An 18,692-nucleotide genomic window follows, 5' to 3' on the forward strand; every position below is an offset into this window, starting at 1 on the left:
CCCTATAGGTGAGCGCCCATACAAGTGCCCTCACTGTGACTATGCCGGCACTCAGTCTGGCTCGCTCAAATATCACCTACAGCGCCACCACCGGGAGCAAAAGAATGCTGCTGCAGCTGCTGCAGCAGCTGTAGCAACAATGGAACAGTGCCACATGCCCCTGGCCCCTACTGCAGTCCCTGCCTTTCCCCCTACACCGCTCACCAAGAGCCATGGGTCCTTCCTTCCTCTAGGTGGTGTGGGAGCAGCTCGGTCCCGTCAATCCCGTCGCAAGTCACTGCTAAATGGGAAGGCTGATTTCCAGCCATTGGATCTTTCTCTACGTCCAGCCCTGGCAGGAGGAGCCCTCCATCGTTGCCAGTTTTGCCCTTTTGCCACCTCAGCTCCTGAGCTTATGGAGTTACACCTTCAAGTCCATCACAGCAGGAAAGCTCGTACCCGTCGCTGCTCTCACACAGCTCCTAAAGCCCAGGTGATGTTGGAGGAAGAAATGGTTGAGCTGAAAGAACCAGAATCCCCAAGCCCAAGGGGGGAGATTTCCAAGACACAGAGTTTCTGGTCCTCTGAAGATAAGGAAGACTCTCGCCATCTCAAGGTGCCTCAGGGGAGTTCTGAGGGAGCAATAATTGCCAGCATTTCTTCTGAAGCTGCACTGAATCAGCAAGAGTGGGAGAATCTATCACAAGACTCCGAGGAGCCAAAGCCTGAGAAGGAATTGTCTGGCTCACTGGCCTCAAAAGGACCACATCAGGAGGCTTCAAAGACAGGCCAAGGCCTCATGGAGTTACAGTTGGAGCCGGTACAGGCCTGATTCTTCTCTGCATATATAAACCAGTTGCGAATCTGTTAAGCTGTCACAATGACTCAATCAAGGGACCTGGGAATTGTAGCTCTGTTCTATCTATTAGATAATAATAATTCCAGGTCTTTGAGAAGGACTTGATAGGCAGATAAAATGCTAAATCCAGTCTAAACTTCTGGCTGACTGTATGACAAAACCATAATGAATAATAATAATGCATACAGAGCTACATTTCCCAAAGTTCATAGGCAGGGGCTTTGCAGAGTCCATAGCATAGTGGTAGAACACATGCCTTGCATGCAATCAATTTCCATATTCAATATTTCCTTTCTATCTTCAAAATAAAATATCAGGGCCAGGAAAAGTCCCTGCCTGTGATCTTGACTGGTGGCTGCCTCCTAGAACAGGCAGGAAGAGGCTAGATGGACCAATGTCTGCCTCAGTAAAAAAAAAAGCTTTATAAGACAGTGAAATCAGTTTCAGACTTGTTTACATGTGTAGTGTAGATTTGCCTCACATAAGACAGGGTCATGCAGCCATCTGCAAGAGGTTTTGGACTAAGATGTAGTAGAGTTATCAACTATTTTTTTGAAATAATTCTCTCTATTTTTAACAGCAACAAGAGAAACATAGCAAGATACAGGGAATACCTGCCAAACAGCTAAAAAATCGCAGAAGAGCTCCAGGAGGGAAAAAAAGACAAAACTACAACACAACCAAGTACTGACCCTGGAAGCTAAAAGCTGTAGCTGCAATGGTACACTGGTTAAGGGCCAGGAAAAGCATGGCAAAGAGATTCAATTCACGCCTTGAGTTGATGGGGAAAATTGCTGTTCGGCTGAATGGGATTATAATCCTCTGCACGGTCAAGAAAGTTGTTTGCTGGGGGCTCCCTATTGCAGAGACAAAATACCCCAATGAACATCCTGCAGAAACTCCCCATCAACATGAAGACACGTTTAAAGGATATGCTACTGGTGTCCCTGTCTCCTCTCCATGCACTGGATATTTGAAAGGGCTGCTATAGCAGTTCTATTTAGTCAAACAGGGTTTGGAGGTGATTATCACTGGGGTGTATTAGTGTCAAACCCCTTGTTTTCTCCTCAGTTCTGAGCTTGATGCTGCTTCTTTTAGGTGCCACTGTCTGAGGACCTGGCCCGTTGGGGATTTTACTGTTGGGACGTGGAAGGTTGCTGGCTTCTTAGGGACAAGACTCCTTTAGTAGTTCTTGAAAGTTTTCTTTGTTTTTTTTTAAGTGGAGCATTTATGCACTTGTAGTTTTTCTCACCATAGTGTTCATGTGGTGGGAGAAGCTGAGCTTGTCCAAATTCTCTATTCTCCAATTATTCATAATCCAGGAGCCCTGTTCCCATTACCCTGCCATATCTCCGAGAGGCAGGGCTGGCTTCACCAATCATTCTTGGCCCCAGGGGATTTCAAGCACCTGGGATGTGGCTTGTCTCATCAAATCCAGGTGCTTCAGCCTCTCATGTTCCTGTAGCAAGCTGCCTGATGCCAGTATCTTATCTCCGTAGCGACCCAGCAACAGAGCTGTGTTTCTGTAGTGACCTGGCACATCAGGGTGCTTGACAACTTCTAGAGTTTTCTATTTTTTTATTGTTTTCTTGTAGAAAATTTGAAACTGGAAATAAAAATTACATTGAAAAATCATGTATAGCTTGTACGGGTCTTCATTTTCACACACTGTCTTAAGCAGCCATAGATTGTGCTATGAGAGGCAAAATTGCAATTTCCTCAAATCTTCGTTTCTTAAAAAAAGCCTTTCCCTTCCCTTGAAGAATTAAATCAAATTCTTTGAGAACCATAAACATAAGAAACTACCACAGCTGACTTTCCACTTATTTTAGCTGCCTCCTCTTTTTATTTGAATTGCTGATCCTTTTTTCCTTTTTGCTTATCCTCCTCCTTTTAAACCCTTTCTTGTAAATCACACAAACAAGCACAAAATTTGCAGAGGCATCCATGATGGAGGTGAGTGGCTGGGACAAATGAGGAAACCAGCATTTAGTATTGGAAAAGGAATGTCAGGGAATGACAAATTGCTTGCTTCCACTGCCCAAAAAACTGTATGAGGCCAGCTAGAGCTTGACTTAAAGGAAATATTATTTTTTAATGCTGAATTACTAAATGCTTTTAATAATCTTTATGATAAATCTTCCAAAAAGTGGATGGGCAATATTACTCATATTTTTTTTTAACAGAAACATTTGAACCAGAACCAGAATTATTTTCCAATTCTGGTTCAGTAAACGCAGAATACATTTCTTTAAATAATATGCTGCCCACTGCAACGTTCCCTCTAATTTTTTTTCGGGGTGAGCAGAAAAGTATAGTGTCTGAGCGGCAGTCCCTTCGGGACTGGGCAGCATAGAAGTATGTATGTATGTATGTATGTATGTATAAATAAATAAATAAATAAATAAATAAAGTAAGTGTGGGTGTGCGCTATCACAAATGAGCGAGTTCTTGCATCCATAATTCTATATTTTCAATAGTTTATTTTCAAATACACAGTAATCATTCAACACTCCAAACTATCTAGGATTAGCCTCTTACAACAGCCATTGCAAATTATAAATCTTTCCCTCTAGAAATACCAAGATGTATTTGAGAACTTTAGGTTTAGTCAGTCTCAGATTAAAAACATTATCAATATCCAATATATTCATAAATGTATTTAATAAGTCAAAAAAGTCTGGCTCGCCTTACAGTTTCTCACGTCTGTCTCTCACATTGATGACTATTCCATCTTTGTCTTTGTCCACTCCATCTTTGTCTTTGTCCACTCCATCGTTGTCTTTGTCCACTCCACCGTTGTCTTTGTCCATTCCATTGTTGTCTTTGTCCATTCCATCTTTGTCTTTGTCCACTCCATCGTTGCCAAGATCAATCTGTCAGATCAAAAATATTAACTGTATTTAACTGTAAGTCAAAACAGGAATCAGAATTATTGGAAAACTGGTTACTCACTGAAAGTATGGCTCAGGCTCACCTTTGAGGTTCTCACGTCTGTCTTTCATTCATGATGACCATTCCATTGTTGTCTTTGTCCATTCCATCTTTGTCTTTGTCCACTCCATCGTTGTCTTTGTCCACTCCACCGTTGTCTTTGTCCATTCCATTGTTGTCTTTGTCCATTCCATCTTTGTCTTTGTCCACTCCATCGTTGCCAAGATCAATCTGTCAGATCAAAAATATTAATTGTATTTAACTGTAAGTCAAAACAGGAATCAGAATTATTGGAAAACTGGTTACTCACTGAAAGTATGGCTCAGGCTCACCTTAGAGGTTCTCACGTCTGCCTTTCATTCATGATGACCATTCCATTGTTGTCTTTGTCCATTCCATCTTTGTCTTTGTCCACTCCATCGTTGTCTTTGTCCACTCCACCGTTGTCTTTGTCCATTCCATTGTTGTCTTTGTCCATTCCATCTTTGTCTTTGTCCACTCCATCGTTGCCAAGATCAATCGGTCAGATCAAAAATATTAACTGCTTTTAACTATAAGTCAAAACAGGAATCAGAATTATTGGAAAACTGGTTACTCACTGAAAGTATGGCTCAGGCTCACCTTTGAGGTTCTCACGTCTGTCTTTCATTCATGATGACCATTCCATTGTTGTCTTTGTCCATTCCATTGTTGTCTTTGTCCATTCCATCTTTGTCTTTGTCCACTCCATCGTTGCCAAGATCAATCGGTCAGATCAAAAATATTAACTGCTTTTAACTATAAGTCAAAACAGGAATCAGAATTATTGGAAAACTGGTTACTCACTGAAAGTATGGCTCAGGCTCACCTTTGAGGTTCTCACGTCTGTCTTTCATTCATGATGACCATTCCATTGTTGTCTTTGTCCATTCCATCTTTGTCTTTGTCCATTCCATATTTGTCTTTGTCCACTCCATCGTTGCCAAGATCAATCGGTCAGATCAAAAATATTAACTGCTTTTAACTATAAGTCAAAACAGGAATCAGAGTTATTGGAAAACTGGTTACTCACTGAAAGTATGGCTCAGGCTCACCTTAGAGTTTCTCACGTCTGTCTTTCATTGATGACCATTCCAAGTACACTTTGTCAAGATCAACTTGTGTCCCTGAAGTCTGGTAAGTGCGGATTCGCATCAGCATATCCAAGTGCTCAGGTTGCAACTTATTACGAACTTTGTTCTTGATGGCATTCATCAGGCTGAAACCTCGTTCACAATCAGCACTTGATGCTTGGAAAGTTGCGCAAATATCCAGCAGACGTGACAGAGTTCCAAACTGTTGGTCTTTCAGTGCAAACTGCACCACATCATCGAATGAGTGCATTGATCCAGACTTGAATTTTTCTGAGATCAGAAATCTGAAGTCACAATATTGTTTCTGTACAGCTGATGTGATGCTGACTTCATCAAAATTATCAAAGAAATGCTGAAATTTTCCAACCAGGGTTGCAATTTCAGTTCTCCCAAAATTAAAAGTGGTCACCTTTGACAGAGCAGCAGTGTCAAATATATTCCAATCTGTCAACTCATTCTCTGGAAAGCGACTTTCAAGATGGAAGCACAAACATTCAATAAATTTCAGTATGGGAGTCATGTTAATGTCTGGGTTGCTTTGCATATAGTCATGAACTTTTTCATTCCAGTGAACTGTTTCGCCTAAATACTGAATGCGAAGCTTGGCTACTCTGGCCCTCACAAACTGAGCAGCTTCAATTGGTGTCAGGTTGCTTCTTTGCAATAGCTTGTTCAATTCAGCCAATTCGCAAACAACATCATCAAACACGATCAGTGCAGCATGAACCTGTGTATTTGTCAACTTTTTGTAGCAATATTTACATGTTGGATCGCTGTATTCTTCTTTACAGTACTCAACCAAAACTGGAATGTTTCTCATTAATGCTTGCAATGCGAAATGTCTGGAAAGCCATCGTACCTCATTCAAAGCTCTGAAGGCTACCGAATCACATTCCATAATGGCTGCTAAATCTATAAATGCTTGTTTCTTCAGAGTGGAGCGGGCGAATATACTGTAGACACTTCGCAGTAAAGTCTCAATGACTTTCATCAATGGGATATCCTTACACGCATCATCAATCCCAAGGTCTTCTCGGTGTGCCACACAGTGCTGTTCTAGCAAATGGGACACATCTCGACGAAGCTGTGCAGCCACGCCATTATTCTTGCCCAGCATCACAGATGCACCATCTGACGTAAGCATGACCATCTTTTGAAGGTCGATGTTGTTCGCAGCATAGAACTCCTTTATGGCTGTTGTGATTGCTGTGCTGTTGCAAGCTGACAACTTTAAAATTCCTATAAACATGGTCTTATAAATTGTGGCATTAGATGGGCGGAATTTAGCATACAAAATCAACATTTTGGTTAATGTTATATCAGTGCTTTCATCGACAATAAGAGTATGGCAACTGGCATTACAAAGTTCATGCAATACTTCCCTCTGAACAACTGCGTTGATGCACTCCACAAATTCAAAGGCATAATTCTTGCTGCGCCAGCTCTCTGGAATGGAAACATACCTTCCTATATGGTCATGTACGTCTTGGACTGATAACATCGACGCATCCATTTTTATGGCCAGCAATACATTGTCAATCAAAACTTTAACTCCATCAGCCCTGGCATTTCTTCGCAGGGAAACTTCTTTTCTCTTCGCTCTGTCTTCTGCACTTTCAGTCAGTAGTCTCTGCAGCCCTCCAGATTTCTGGTACTGTAATTTGGTGACCGAATCCAGGTGAACCTTTTGAATGATGTGACGCTTCAAATAATCAATCTTCCAATCAACCCATTTCTTTCCGGTGGCGAATGGGCAACCTGCACGGGCTTCTTTGCATATCTGGCAAACAATATCTTCATTATTTTCACTATAAGTGAAGATATTGCCCAGTTTTGTCATTTGGTTTTTACTTGAGGTTGGCAGTTTAGTTTCCACCAACTCATTCAGCCACTCAGGCTTAAACTTTAAGCTTTTCTTCGGGAAATTTAGCCCAGCCCCAGTACTACTATCATTAGCTTTGCGCTTCAAGCCTTGTGAAGCACCACTGCCAGAAGCCTTGTCTGCCATTGAATGAGGGGCTTGCAGTCTTGTTGGCGTCGCCACTGATTTTATGCAACCTCTGAGAAAATAAATAAAAAATTAAAAAATCAAGTGATGCACTTACTGAATGCTTATTTGTTTATTTTGCTCAGAAAATCCCCTCCCAGCTGTGTGTAATTTTTTCAATTTATAGATAGATAAGATTAGCCATTTTCTGAGCAAAATAAACAAATAAGCATCATTTTTTTCATTTCATTTTTCATTTCATTACGTTCAGAAATGTTCAGGAAAAAAGTATTCAAAAAAACACTTCCAATAGCTAGAACCAAACTTTTTTACTCCGGGTCTAAAAGCACCAGCATGAATGCAAGTGTAAGTATTTTTGCCCAGCAAAAATTAAACAAGCAAAACACACACACCCCTTAGAAAGAAGAACCCCTCAAATGAGATAAAGTCATGTAATTTCAAGTTTCAGACATGCAGGGAAAATTCTTTTACAATTTTGTTTTGGATCTAAAAGGACCCAAGGACGAGAACAGCAGGGTTAAATATAATTTTTGCATTGTACATTTTCAGGGATGATGATCTGGAAAGTATAACATGGCAATAAAAAATGACACCAACTTTGAAAAGGCGATTAAGGTTCACCTTCTCTAGTCGTCCTGCCTTGAGCACAGAAATAATTTTTCTTTCCCTGCCTTTCTCCCTCTTTCTCTCCCTTTCTCTTCAATGTTTGGAATCTCTCTTGTCCTAGGAAGAAATTGAATACAGAGAAAATTGAAATACATTTAGTCAAATAGCTTGAGCTAGTGCTTTACTTTTTAATTTTGAAGAAAGTCTTACTGATTAACCCTAGAAGACCAGGAAAGGATAAAAGTAATTATTTTATCATTATTTGTTTTTTTAAAAATAATCGCTGCCCCCTCTCCTCTCTCCCTCTTTCCTTTCTATTTTTCTCTCCCCCTGCCTCTATCTCTCCCTTCCTTTTCCCTCTCTCTATCCCAGAGGTCCCCAACCTTTTTTGCACCAGGGACCGGCTTTAAGCTAGACCAGTTTTCCATGGCCCGGTGAGGGGGGGGGGGAGGGGGGGGAGAGAGCTAGCTGTCAGCGGCGCCGTAAAAGGGGCGATCAAGAGAGGAATGGGTGAATGAATGGACGGAGGGTGGGAAGGAAGGAAGGAAAGAGGGAAGGGACAGGAACAAAAGAAGGGTGCAAAGGAAGCAAGGAAAGGTGTGAAAGGGGAGAGTAAGAGAGGAAGGAGTGCAAGAAGGGAATGAGGGAGGAAGGAAGGGAGGAAGGAAAAGGAAAGCAAGAAATGGAGGGAGGAAAGGAAGGAAAGAAAGAAAGAAAGAAAGAAAGAAAGGGGGAAGGGACAGGAACAGAGGAAGGAAGCAAGGAAACTTATGAAAGGGGAGAGTAAGGGAAGAAGGTAGGAAGGAGAAAGAAAAGAAGAAATAGAGGAAGGGAAGGTAAAAGAGAGAAAGAAAAAGAGCAAGAAAGAAAGAAAGAAAGAGAAAGAAAGAAAGGCAACTTCAAAGAAAGGCTCACTGAGCATCTCTCACTCTCTCTCTCTTTCTATCCCTCTTTCTTTCTTTCTCTTCCTTTCTCTCTCTCCTCTTCCTTTATCTCCTCTCTCTCTCCCTCTCTCTTTCTCTCCCCCTCTCTCCCCCTTTCCCTCTCTCCCTCTCTTGCTATCTCTCCCCCCTCTCCCTCTCTCTTTCTCCCTCTCCCTCTCTTTCTCTCTCTCCCCCCTCTCTCTTTCTCTCTCTCTCCCCCTCTTTCTCTCTCTTCTTCTCACTTTCTCTCTCTTGTTTTCTTTCTGTCTCTTTTGCTTTCTCTCTCTCTCACTCTTTCTTGTTTTCTTTCTCACGCTCTTTCTCTCTCTTGTTCTCTCTCTTGCTATCTCTTTCTCTCCCCCCCCCTTTCTCACTCTCTCTTTCTCACTTTCTCTCTATCTTGCTGTCTGTTGCTCTCACTCACTCTCGTTCTCTCTCCATTCTTCTCAGCGATGACGCGCGCACGCCCTGCCCGCCTCACCTTTGCGAGAGCACTTTCGCCCCGGGCTCTCAGCAAGGGGGTTTGGAGGAGAGGCGGGGCCGGCGAAGGTGATATTGAATGTCGGGGGAGAACGGGCGGCTGCAAGCGCTCCCTATCCCCCTGCTAGCCCACTCGGAATATTCAAAATAAGAAAAGCCTTCGCCGGCAAAGGTTTTTCTTATTTTGAATATTCCGAGTGGGCTAGCAGGGAGATAGGGAGCGCGTGCAAATACCCGTTCTCCCCCGACATTCAATATCACCTTCGCCGGCCTCCGCTGAGGAAAGCCTTTGCCGGCATTTCCTCTCGTTGTCAAGGAGGCGCAGCGGCGGGCGGAGAGAGGGAAGGAGGGGGGGGGGGCAGCGGCGTCCCTCCTGGCCTTGGCGGGCCGCCCAACCCTCCCCACCTCCTGCAAACGCGGCGGGCGGCGGGGGGAGAGCGAGGAGCCGGTTCCGGCGGGCGCGGGGCTTGGCTGGCTGGCGGGGGGAGCGCCGCTGGTGATGCGGAAAGGCCGAGGGGGCCCTGGCGCCGCGGACCGGCTGAAAAGCTCCAACGGCCCGGTCCCGGTCCGCGGACCGGCGGTTGGGGACCTCTGCTTCTATCCTACTTTCCCCCTCTCCTTCTTTTCTATCTCATCCTCCCTCTTTCCTTTCTATCTCTCCCTCCCTATTTCCCTCTCCCTTCCTTCCTCTTTCTTTCCCTCTCTCTCCTCTTTCTTTCTCTCTTCCTTCCTGTTTCTTCCTCTTTCTTGCTCTTTCTATCTCCCCCCTTCCCTCCCTCCATGTCCTTCCCTCTCCCTCCTTCCCCCCTCTTTCTCTCTTTTTTGCTTCCTCTCTTTCTCTCCCCCCCTCTCTTGCTGTATCTCTCTCTCTCTCTCTTGCTTTCTCTTTCTCTCTCTCTCTCTCTTTTTCGTACACCAGGCAGCCGCAGCAGCTGGCAGAAGGTGGTCAGCTGTGAGGTGGCTACTCCGCGGCCGCCGCAAGGGAAGCTGGAGCCGGGCAGAGTGCAGCGCAAAACAAGAAGATCCCGCCTTTCGGCGGGATCTTTTCTTCTTATTTTGCCGTGCGCTCCGTCCGGCTGGGGCTTCCCTTGTGGCGGCCGCGTGTGAGCTTTGGGGCCCGGAGCCGGAGGGAGGAAGGGTGGCCGGCGGCAGCGGGAGGGCGGCGGCGGCGGCGGTAGGACGGCGGCACCGGGCAATAGCGGCGGGCGGCCCGAACAGAGGCACCGTCGCGGCGTTTGGACATGGAAGCTCGAGCCGGGCGGAGTGCAGCGCAAAAAAAGAAGAAAATGTCAGCTGTGAGGCGCGCCTCCCCCCCGCCTTTCGGCGGGATCTTTTCTTCTTATTTTGCCGTGCGCTCCGTCCGGCTGGGGCTTCCCTTGTGGCGGCCGCGTGTGAGCTTTGGGGCCGGGAGCCGGAGGGAGGAAGGGTGGCCGGCGGCAGCGGGGAGGGCGGCGGCGGCGGCGGTAGGACGGCGGCACCGGGCAATAGCGGCGGGCGGCCCGAACAGAGGCACCGTCGCGGCGTTTGGACATGGAAGCTCGAGCCGGGCGGAGTGCAGCGCAAAAAAAGAAGAAAATGTCAGCTGTGAGGCGCGCCTCCCCCCCGCCTTTCGGCGGGATCTTTTCTTCTTATTTTGCCGTGCGCTCCGTCCGGCTGGGGCTTCCCTTGTGGCGGCCGCGTGTGAGCTTTGGGGCCGGGAGCCGGAGGGAGGAAGGGTGGCCGGCGGCAGCGGGAGGGCGGCGGCGGCGGCGGTAGGACGGCGGCACCGGGCAATAGCGGCGGGCGGCCCGAACAGAGGCACCGTCGCGGCGTTTGGACATGGAAGCTCGAGCCGGGCGGAGTGCAGCGCAAAAAAAGAAGAAAATGTCAGCTGTGAGGCGCGCCTCCCCCCCGCCTTTCGGCGGGATCTTTTCTTCTTATTTTGCCGTGCGCTCCGTCCGGCTGGGGCTTCCCTTGTGGCGGCCGCGTGTGAGCTTTGGGGCCCGGAGCCGGAGGGAGGAAGGGTGGCCGGCGGCAGCGGGAGGGCGGCGGCGGCGGCGGTAGGACGGCGGCACCGGGCAATAGCGGCGGGCGGCCCGAACAGAGGCACCGACGCGGCGTTTGGACATGGAAGCTCGAGCCGGGCGGAGTGCAGCGCAAAAAAAGAAGAAAATGTCAGCTGTGAGGCGCGCCTCCCCCGCGCCTTTCCGCGGGATCTTTTCTTCTTATTTTGCCGTGCGCTCCGTCCGGCTGGGGCTTCCCTTGTGGCGGCCGCGTGTGAGCTTTGGGGCCGGGAGGAAGGGTGCCGCTGCTGCCGGCCAGCCACCCTTCCTCCCTTCGAGCCCCAAAGCTCATACGCGGCCTCCGCAAGGGAAACTCCAGCCAGGCGGAGCGCTGCAGCTGCCGGAAAAGTCGGACTCTCGGAAGGCGCAAGTAAGAGGGCCCCGCGGAAAGGTAACACGCCCGGTCGTCGGCACCCCCCAGGCTTAGAGGCCTAGAACACCCACACCGACGAGGCACCCGGTCGGCGGCAACCTCCCCCCTCCACACACACACCGAGGCTTACAGGCCTAGCGCTGGGCTGCGCCACCAGCCCTCTTACTTTGCTGCGTCACTCGGCAGTCAGCGCGGCAACCCCACACACGCACACCGACGAGGCACCCGATCGGCGGCAAAACCCCCCCCCACACACACACACTGAGGCTTAGAGGCCTTGCGCCACCAGCCCTCTTACTTTGCTGCGTCACTCTCGGCAGTCGGCGGGCGGCGGCAACCCCACACACGCACACCAACGAGGCACCCGGTCGGCAGCAACACACACACACACACACCGAGGCTTAGAGGCCTAGCGGTGGGCTGCGCCACCAGCCCTGCCTCACCCGTCTCGGCAATCCGGCGGCAACCCCCACCCCACCGAGGCTTAGAGCCGAGGCCCGATTTTCTTACCTTACCCAACGTCAGCTAAACAACCGTTTGGCTGCCAGAGGGCGGGGAGGAGAAAATCCAGGATTTAAGGGGCGGGGAAGAAAGCGGGCCTGCTGTGATTGGCCACTTTGCACTTTGTTTCCCGCCTTTGCTTAAGGAACTGTTGCTGCCCTATGTTGTAGAGCAGCAACCGTTCTGATTTCAAATTCCAGCACGGAGGTCGGTCCTCTGCGCTAAATTTGAAATTCCCGGGCCGACGAGTAGAAACCTCTGCGCTATAGCGCACTGCGCAGCTTACAGGGAACTATGGCCCACTGTGTGGGCTTATAGGCAATGTTTTCAATTATATTCTTAAAGTCTGATTAAAAACAGATAGAAAATCTGACCATAGAAAATATTTGGCTCACATAATAAACCATATTTTACTGACAAAATCACAGTTTCAATGATCTCATTGAGTTATGTCAGGGTTGCCACAGCAAAAATCCAGGCAACAAATAGATGAAGCAAAGAGATAAATAGTGATACCTCAATGCTCATTGTTAATTGGTTCTGGGAGGTGCAATGAGTTACCAAAAATGATGAGTATCAATTTTTCCCCATAAGGAATAATGTACTATAAATAAATTTAATGCATTCCCAAACGAAAGACAAAATGAAAGATTTTAAGACAATATGTAAACATAAGGTTGTGTATTATTACTTTACATGAAAAATAAATCTAAAAATAAACACTTAGATTAAATAAAAACTTCACTTTTCCTATACTGATGAGTGGGGAAAAAACACAAAAATACCCAAAATGGCAACAAGACTGCAAGGGGATGTACACAGGGCAAGATCTACCATGTGATTAATGTGTCACTCTTTGTTTTGGATGGAAAAGATAGCGAGTCATGAGGCAACCAACATCAACAAGCTCTAGTTTGTGCATTGTGCATTGAGTACCAAACAAAAAACAAGTACTGGGATAAAATGTTCTTGTAAAAATGTGCTGAGTACCAAATTTAATGTTTCAAAGCAGTTGAGCACCAAGACTGTTGCCACCAGGATTTTTGTTTTGCCGCTTTCATCTAGAACTAGTCATAAAGCATATTTCTAAACTACAAAGATTATACAGTATACCAATGTCATGCATGGCTCCAGCTACCCTAAATATATGAAATCTTAGCATAATAGAATGCATTTTTAAAAATTTGGAATGGAACTTGATGGGATTTACGTTGGAGCCAACATCTCTTGAACAGCTACGCTTGAATTGCAATTAAGTTATATCTTAAAAAGTGATAGCACTAATTCCTTTTCTGGATGCCAAATGTAAAGCTATAAATGTTAAGGTTCAACCCTTATAACAAATATGAACCAGTTGCCAAGGATCAAAATTTTGATTATGTGACCATGGAGATTCTGCAGTGGTTGTATGTGTAAAAAATAGTCATCTCAGTGCTGTTGTAAAGCTAAACGACCTGCTATAAGTCAAAGGCTACCTATACTGTACAGCTTTTATGTCATTGCAGATCTACTTACAGCATATCTCACCAATTTTCTAAGGAACTCAGAGATGCTATATTAGTAGGCTCTAAAACCTTTTACTACTGATTCATGTGTGTGCTCATTCACAATACCTCTGCGCATGCACAGAAGTGTCCCGGGCAGGTGGCTGGAGCCTCGTGCCACCAGCACTACCAGTTCTTAAGAGCTGGGCTGAACCAGGGGCATGCCACTGCTATACACTTATCTACCCACTTAAATTTTTCTTCTCTCAGCAATGTGGACCAAGCTCCTAAAGCTTGAAAGAAGAACAGAACAATAATTATAAAATAGAAAAGAATAACAGAATTGGAAGGGCTCTTGGAAGTCTTTTAGTCCAATCTTCTGCTTAGGCAGGAAACCCTATACTAGTTCAAATAAATGGTTGTCCAATCTCTTAAAATTTCCAATGTTAGTGCATACACAGCTTCTAGAGGCAAGTTGTTCCACTGATTAGCTGTTCTGTCAGGAGTTTTTTCCTCAGTTGTAGGTTGCTTCTCAATTAGTTTCTATACATTGTTTCTTATCCTGCCCTCAGGTGCTTTGCTGTTTATCTTGACTCCCTTTTTTTTGTGGCAGCTCCTGAGATATTGGAACACTGCTATCATGTCACCCCCTACTTCTTTTCATTAAACATACCCAATTCCAGAAATTGTTCTTTATATGTCAAAGGCAATACTGTAGGAGGAATCTTCTCATCACATCTTTATCCAATTTATACATTGATAATGAGAAATTTTCTTCATATATTCTGAACCACAGTGCTTTCCATGAATTTGAGTAAATGCAATTGTCATTACCAGCCCTTATAGATTATTTAAAATATTCAAACTCTTCAAGTTTCTACATTCTCTCAAATAGGGAAGCATAGGTAAGGAGGAAGTTAAGTAGGGAACCAATTCAACCAAATAAAATGAAAGGGGGGAAATACATAATCCTTCCTGCACCCACTTTCTTCCAGTTGATAGTAACTTCTAGTTCAAGGAACTCTATTAAAATTCAGTCAACAAGGTTAGCTTCTGTGAACTATGTTCCAACTATTTTAAACAAGCAAATGCCGTTAACTGCTCATTTCATCAGGAGGGTTGAAAGGACAGTGCCAATAAAGCATCAATGAAACAGTAATTGTCATCTGTGATAGAAACAGGTAACAGGAGTCAAATTCCACTTGATTTGAGATGCTATTTTCCAAAACAGTATAGTTCATGCTACTTCCCTTTGCCTTGCAGACAAAAACGAAAGTGGAAAACAGATAAGAATGCACAGTAATGTTAGCATTAATAAATATGAACGTAGGATAAATTCCAGAAAGGTGTCAGAGTTCTTTTTTCAGGTATGGGAGGGGGGGGGAAAGAATGCATCATTTTTGTATAGCAAAACTTATATTATCTAAGCCCGATGAGTTAAATTTCTTAGCCAGGAAGAGCTGGATGACCCGCCACCCAATTGGCCAACGATTATACTTGGCGAAAAGGAAATAAACGCAAAGCACTGGGGCATTTTCTCTAGAAGCATCCAATCACATAATTATCCGAAAACAATCGATTTGCAAAAAGTGGGAGTAAAGCGGAAGGGGTGGTCCTACCATTTCGGGTTTCTAGGTGATTAGGTAATTAGGACACTTCACGTGGCCGGAGGAGAACCCAGGAGCTAAAATCCCGAGAGAATTAGGTAAGCCCGGGGGAATGTTTCTTGGCTGGATCCTGATATATTTTAGCATGCATTTTGGATTTTGTGATGGAAACGATCGAATTTCTGTAAGAAGGATGAAGGAACTGTTTGAATTTGGCGCTCAAGAGGTTCTTAAACGGGAGCATGGGATTATTCATAGTCATGCAAAAGCTGCGCCGTTGCCAGTCCTGGGCTGGTTCTAGTTCCAGGCAAACCCCATTTAAAGAAGGGGGGCGTCATTATTACCTCTTTTTCGCTTTGGATTCATTCATTGCCGACATTACCGGTTTTTAAAAAGAACCAGAGACCAAATTAGCACAAATTAGTCCGAAATAGTTGCGCGTTTTCTTGAATTTACATGTAAAGGCGTAATACATATAAACGTGGCTCTTTCATTATTATTAAATATCTTTATAGCAACTTCTCAGTCGCACCAAGGCTGCTGAGAAAAAAATATTATTAAAAAAGTTAAACTGAAAATGCAAAACCGCAGCACAGGATTTCGCAAACAGTAGTACCCATTGTAAATTATAAACGAGCATCCCTTACTTTTTAAAGATTCATAAGATCATAATGGCAAGTAGTTACAAATGATAAAATAGATAATTTTGAATAATTAGCGATATATTTGGCTTGTTTTTGTTAAAACCTTTGGGTTCCATCTGTTTGGGTTCCATCTGAGCCTCCCCGAGTCTAAGGAGAGGGGCGGCATACACATTTAATAAATAAATAAAATAAATAAATATGAGTGCCTTGGGCGTTCAGCTTTATTTAAAACTTATTTTAACATAGTCTTGATAAGACCAATTTCTTATACAGTACAGTATTTACATTAATGAAGCATCTCTCTTTCTCAAATAAGGAAAAACTCGAGAGACACTTGTGTTCCCAACCCTACTTTTTCCCTATTTGTGAAAAGGGATTAGTAAATAATATTAAATATTTAATAGTTTGAATATTTAAATTCAAGAATGGTTTGTATTATGGTATCAGCAAGGCAGCAAAACAAATGTACATTATATTCATCTGCTAAGGACTTCTGTCATGCAAAGTTCACCCAATTTGGTTCATTCTATAGAAAAGGAAACACATCAAATCACTGTTGGGTTTTCTCCACGATAATATATCCCCTCAGGTCTTTCAACATTTATTTATTTATTTATTGGATTTGTATGCCGCCCCTCTCCGTAGACTCGGGGCGGCTAACAACAATGATAAAAACAGCATGTAACAATCCAATCCAATACTAAAATATGGCACACATTTCTGCTTGTAATTTAGTCTATCCACTTAACTGCTGATCATTCCACTTTTCCTTCCACTTTTCCTACCATTGGACCCTTCTCCAGATAGCTAGTTCTTCACATAGTACGTATACCCAAAGTATAATGATCTGAGACTGGTTATTCATGCCTCAAGTAAGAACTTTGGATTGATTTGTTCAATCCATTTGTTGGTTTTCTTGGCTGTCCACAGTATTTTGAGTTTTCTCCAATAATAGAGTTCATATTCCAGTCTGTCCCAAAGGTGCTTTTTCAAGAGGCAATTGGACTTTCTTTGTTTTTTCTTGAAGACTTTTGCTTCTCATCCAATAAGTTTCTTCAGTTCTCTTGGATGAGAAGTGCAATATCTTCAAAGGAAAACAAAGAAAGTAGAATTGCCTCTTTAAAAAGCACGTTTGGAACAACCATGACCTGGATGACTAAAATCACCATAGATGTGCTCCAATCTAGTTTCTTCTAAGTCCAACTTTTGCTTCCATACAGTGTCATGGAAAATACCATTGTCTACCCTCTTCTGATCTCTGTAGGTAAAGATATATATCATGGTATTTGAATATCTTTTCCAATGCCTTCTTGGCTATTCAATCAAGTGCTATCAGAAATATTGTTTATTTTATTTGCTTATTTATCACATTTTAAAACCACACATCTTCTCATAGAGGAACTCTGGGAAATAATTGTTTGTTCTTTGTTATCGGTGGTTGATCCTGAAAAGTAGAAATTTATCATTTCAGTATCTTTATTGTTAATTAACTGGACCTACTTTAAGCAGAATTGGGAAAGTCTGGAGCTGCAATTAAGGGCACATTTATTTGACTATTCTCTTTTCAAGTTCATTTCATTCTAATGTGTTAGAGAGGAAAAAATAAAATACTAATATGATTTATGTAAGAAAGTGAAAACGTTAAAATGCAGCCTATAATTTGTAGCCCAACTGCAACTTACAACAGAGCCTATGTAGTGGCTAAGGGAAATGGCCCTGCAAGTACATTCTCAACTAAGGAAATTCACAGGATGAATCTGGGCCATTTCTCTTGTCCCAATTTACTATACAGGATTATTGTAAGGAAAAATGGGGGGGGGGGGGGATGATAATAGCTCCTGAATGATAAGTGGGATATAAATTGTTCCATGTATCATGCCCAGAAGAGACGCATCCTGGGAATTGTAGTTTAATAACATTTGAAAGGCTGCAAACACTATACCCCCATAATACCTCATACCAAGCTCTATAATTTCCCCCCCTGTTCAATCTTGTTTGATTCTCAGAAACTGCCTGGATGAGTCTCTGCAGTTTTTCTTGATAAAAGATTTTCAGAAGTGGTTTGACATTGCCTCCTTCCTAGGATTGATAGAAAGTGACTGACTCAAAATCACCCGGTTGGCTTTGTGCTGAAGGCAGAACTCAAACTCATTGTCTTCTCATTTCTTCCCTAATTCCTAACCATTACACAAATTGACACCCTTTTAAAACTTATTTAAAGTTTATTTCAAATAGCCAAATATAAGACTTTGCTTCTGTATAAGATGCCAGTAAACAGAGGAGATTTATTACATCATTTTTCCATTTATAATTTATGGCAAAAAACCAGGTGCCAACAGTTTCAACTGGAGTCAATGTTGTCCAGTTTGCTAATCCAGGGTCTGCTTTGCTTGTTTGTGATTTAGCAAGTTGCCTACCCTTAAGCAACTGGTGAACTATTCTATAAACCAGTGATGGCGAACCTATGGCATGGGTGGCACGCGGAGCCATATCTGCTGGCACATGAGCTGTTGCACTAGCTCAGCTACAACATGCATGTGTGTGCCGACCAGCTGAGTTTTGGCTCATGTAGAGGCTCGGGGGGGGGGATTTTTGGCTTTCACAAAGCATTTTTACCCTCTCCCAGTTCCAGGGAAGCCTTCGGAGCCTGGGGAGGGTGAAAGATGAGCCTACTGGGCCCATCAGAAGTTGGGAAACAGGACTTTTCTGGCCTGCAGAGGGCCTCCAAGGGAATGGGGGAAGCAGTTTTTGCCCTCCCCAGGGATTGAATTATGGGTGTGGGCACTTGTGCATGTGCAATAGCGTGCGCACACACTCTTTCGTCATCTGAAGAAAAAAAGGTTTGCCATCACTGCTATAAACTGTGGCTAAGCAAACCATGTGGCCTGACAGTATAACAGTGGGAATGATGCATCTGTTATAGATAAATAAAATAGAAGCGGATATTTAATATAAGGGATGGAGACCCTCTAACTCCTTGATCAAGCAATATAGCATTTTAGTGACTTTTGTCACCAAGGACTCACTCTTTCTGATTACAAACAATGTATTTAGAGCAGATTAGTGAAGTTTTTCTATACAGCTATAGTTGTCCGATTGTGTAGAATCAGTAGCAAGTATCTTCAATTTTATCATCACAA

General features: G+C 44.2%; 3 protein-coding genes across 8 annotated transcripts in view; 2 read left to right on the forward strand and 1 right to left on the reverse strand.

Moving 5' to 3' along the window:
* Window positions 1-2,473, forward strand: part of ZNF219 (zinc finger protein 219) — a 28,916-nt gene extending 26,443 nt beyond the window's left edge. For all 4 annotated transcript variants that reach the window (XM_070726598.1, XM_070726595.1, XM_070726594.1 and 1 more), the window contains 2 exons: window positions 9-799; window positions 1,419-2,473. In XM_070726598.1, the coding sequence (XP_070582699.1) occupies window positions 9-799; window positions 1,419-1,529 (902 nt within the window). In that variant the 3' untranslated portion in view covers window positions 1,530-2,473. The remainder of the gene's footprint in view (window positions 1-8; window positions 800-1,418) is intronic.
* A 2,285-nt stretch (window positions 2,474-4,758) lies between these two features.
* On the reverse strand, window positions 4,759-8,454 carry LOC139153059 (zinc finger protein 862-like). Its single transcript, XM_070726599.1, has 2 exons — window positions 7,514-8,454; window positions 4,759-6,944 (listed from the first exon to the last, which is right to left on the reverse strand). Exon 2 carries the CDS (start codon window positions 6,890-6,892, stop codon window positions 4,847-4,849), a length of 2,046 nt encoding a protein of 681 aa, XP_070582700.1. The 5' UTR covers window positions 6,893-6,944; window positions 7,514-8,454; the 3' UTR covers window positions 4,759-4,846.
* A 6,497-nt stretch (window positions 8,455-14,951) lies between these two features.
* Window positions 14,952-18,692, forward strand: part of TPPP2 (tubulin polymerization promoting protein family member 2) — a 37,448-nt gene continuing 33,707 nt past the window's right edge. For all 3 annotated transcript variants that reach the window (XM_070726734.1, XM_070726737.1, XM_070726735.1), the window contains exon 1: window positions 14,952-15,006. The gene's annotated coding sequence lies outside the window, so the exon portion shown is untranslated. The remainder of the gene's footprint in view (window positions 15,007-18,692) is intronic.

The sequence above is a fragment of the Erythrolamprus reginae genome, chromosome Z (assembly GCF_031021105.1).
Source record: "Erythrolamprus reginae isolate rEryReg1 chromosome Z, rEryReg1.hap1, whole genome shotgun sequence".
In the NCBI taxonomy this organism is placed as follows: Eukaryota; Metazoa; Chordata; class Lepidosauria; order Squamata; family Dipsadidae; genus Erythrolamprus; species Erythrolamprus reginae.